The 2,059-nt window shown below is 59.4% G+C and overlaps 1 protein-coding gene across 1 annotated transcript; it reads left to right on the top strand.

The window, feature by feature from the left end:
* Window positions 1-255: 255 nt before the first annotated feature.
* On the top strand, window positions 256-1,284 carry LOC135916330 (uncharacterized). Its single transcript, XM_065449665.1, has one exon. It carries the CDS (start codon window positions 256-258, stop codon window positions 1,282-1,284), a length of 1,029 nt encoding a protein of 342 aa, XP_065305737.1.
* The last annotated feature ends 775 nt before the right edge of the window (window positions 1,285-2,059 follow it).

Here is a 2,059-nt window from a genome sequence, read left to right as displayed (position 1 = left end):
ACCCAGCGGCGACTCTCTTCGCCGGGTATGATACCATCGCACGGGCGCCTACCATTGGCCGAAAATGACGACACTTGAGCGGGCTCGCCGATTGGCTGAAAATGGCGTCATCTGAGCGGGCTTGCCCATTGGCCGAACGTGACGTGTCTTCGAGACACCGAAGGGCTTAAAAGACGCAGACCGGGAGCAGCAGGAGAGGATTCCAGTCGGGAGAGTGCCCTGCTCTCCCGACTGCGCTCGCGGCCCCATTCACAGATGGGCAGACTCTGTGGGCTGTACGAAGAGGTGATTGGGAGGCCTCCAGCGAACAACGCACAACTGCCTCCTCCCCAGAGACCACCCATACCCATCACCACAGAGCTGCCCGGCGTTTCCAAACGGCGCTCCCCAACTTGTGCCCTTCAACAGACGGCTGCTTCCCTCCTGCATGAGGACCACGGTGGAAACCTGCAGATCTACGTTGACGGCTCGGTAATGCCGGACACAGGCTCGTCGACTGCGGCCTGCATGGTGCCCGCTTTGGGGAAGAGCAAGCAGTGTCGCCTCCCCAACCACGCGACGTCAACAGCGGCAGAGGTAGCAGGCCTTCACCTGGCTGTGGACTTACTCGCAGAGGAGCTGCAAGTGACCCCAGTGACCATCTACTGCGACTCCAAGGCGTCACTCCTCAGCCTGCAGAGGCCAGAAAGGGCCAGCCTCGGGGTTGCCCTGCTCTCGTCAAGGCTGATGGCGCTCCAGGAAGCGGGCTGCTCAGTATCCCTGCACTGGCTTCCAGCCCACGTAGGGATACCGGGCAACGAGGAAGCAGATGCACTGGCAAAGCGTGCCCACAACTGCGTGGTCCCGCCCAGCCTGGCAGTGACAGCCAGTGATTTCACATGCCACAGGCTTCGGCGCCATCTGCTGGCCTGCCATCCGGACAAGCGGATGTCCTTGGGCCGCCCTCCGCGACCACTTCCACAGCGCGGCCTCGCACGCAGGGAGACCTCCCTCCTTCTGCGACTGAGGATTGGCTGCTGTTGGACGGGTGCTCGCCGCCACCGGCACGGCCTCATCGCCTCTTCAGCCTGTGCCTCCTGTGGGGAGCCCGAGACCCTGGAGCACCTCCTGCTGGCCTGCCCTGCCTACCTGCAGCAGCGTGACCGTCTCCTGCAGGAGTTCCGACGACTGGGGCTTCCTTCTACACGACAGGAAGACATCCTCTTCCCTGGTCGTAGCGAGCTACCAGCCCTCCTGAGTGTCGTCGAGTACCTCGACTCGTCGGGGCTCTCGGCGAGACTCTAGGATTCTCTACAAAGACGGATAGCCTCACGGCTACCCAAACCACTCTAGGCTACTCGAACTGCCCCAATCATCTGGCTCCTGCTGGATCACCGCCCCCTGGCCTTTCACCAGATCACCAATCCTACCGGACCCACTGGGCCCTTCCTGCCGGACTGCTCAGCCGCTGCCATGGCGCCCCTTTAACCCTCTACTCTCCTATCCCCTTTGCTCCCACTATCCCCACCCCCGTTGACGCTGAGCCGTGCTCCCGCAAGGGCTGCAGAAAACAGCGTCAACCTTTCCTTACCCCTTCAAGAACCACTTCTCTCTCTCTATGTCGAGCTTCTTGCCACGGGCCGCAGCGTCCGAGTTGCTGCCGGCCCGTAATGACTTTAAGACTGTTAATATACGCTCACTGTAAATAAACTCCCAAGTTTTCATCCCAAAGTCCTCAACTCCTACACTGGTCAGCCGCTCTCGCTTGCTAACCAGTCGTGAAGAATGATAAGCTCGGACGAAGACAAAATAGTTCGCATTCTACTCTCCGTTTCCTTAGCAGCTTTTCAAGACGAGCAGCGAAAGCTCGAAGGAAGACAGCCCGCCAACGCCGCTGGTGGCTTCGCCCCGCCTTGCAAGAACGAGAGAGAATGGGTCATGCCAGTGCTTTGATTCTTGTATTCAGTGTCCTTGTATACGTCGTATCTCTTGTCACATAGCATCAAAAGTGCAGCGCAAAATCCAGCTGTCTCGATGGATGCAGTCAGCTTGAGATTAGGGACTTGACCTCGCTGTTATT

The sequence above is a fragment of the Dermacentor albipictus genome, chromosome 5 (genome assembly GCF_038994185.2).
Source record: "Dermacentor albipictus isolate Rhodes 1998 colony chromosome 5, USDA_Dalb.pri_finalv2, whole genome shotgun sequence".
Classification (NCBI taxonomy): Eukaryota; Metazoa; Arthropoda; class Arachnida; order Ixodida; family Ixodidae; genus Dermacentor; species Dermacentor albipictus.
Note: the sequence above shows the minus strand (reverse complement) of the source record. Positions and strands in the feature narration are given on the sequence as shown.

What these genes read in the sequence shown, in the direction of transcription:
- LOC135916330 (XM_065449665.1), top strand. Translation starts at nt 256, where the DNA reads ATGGGCAGACTCTGTGGGCTGTACGAAGAGGTGATTGGGAGGCCTCCA.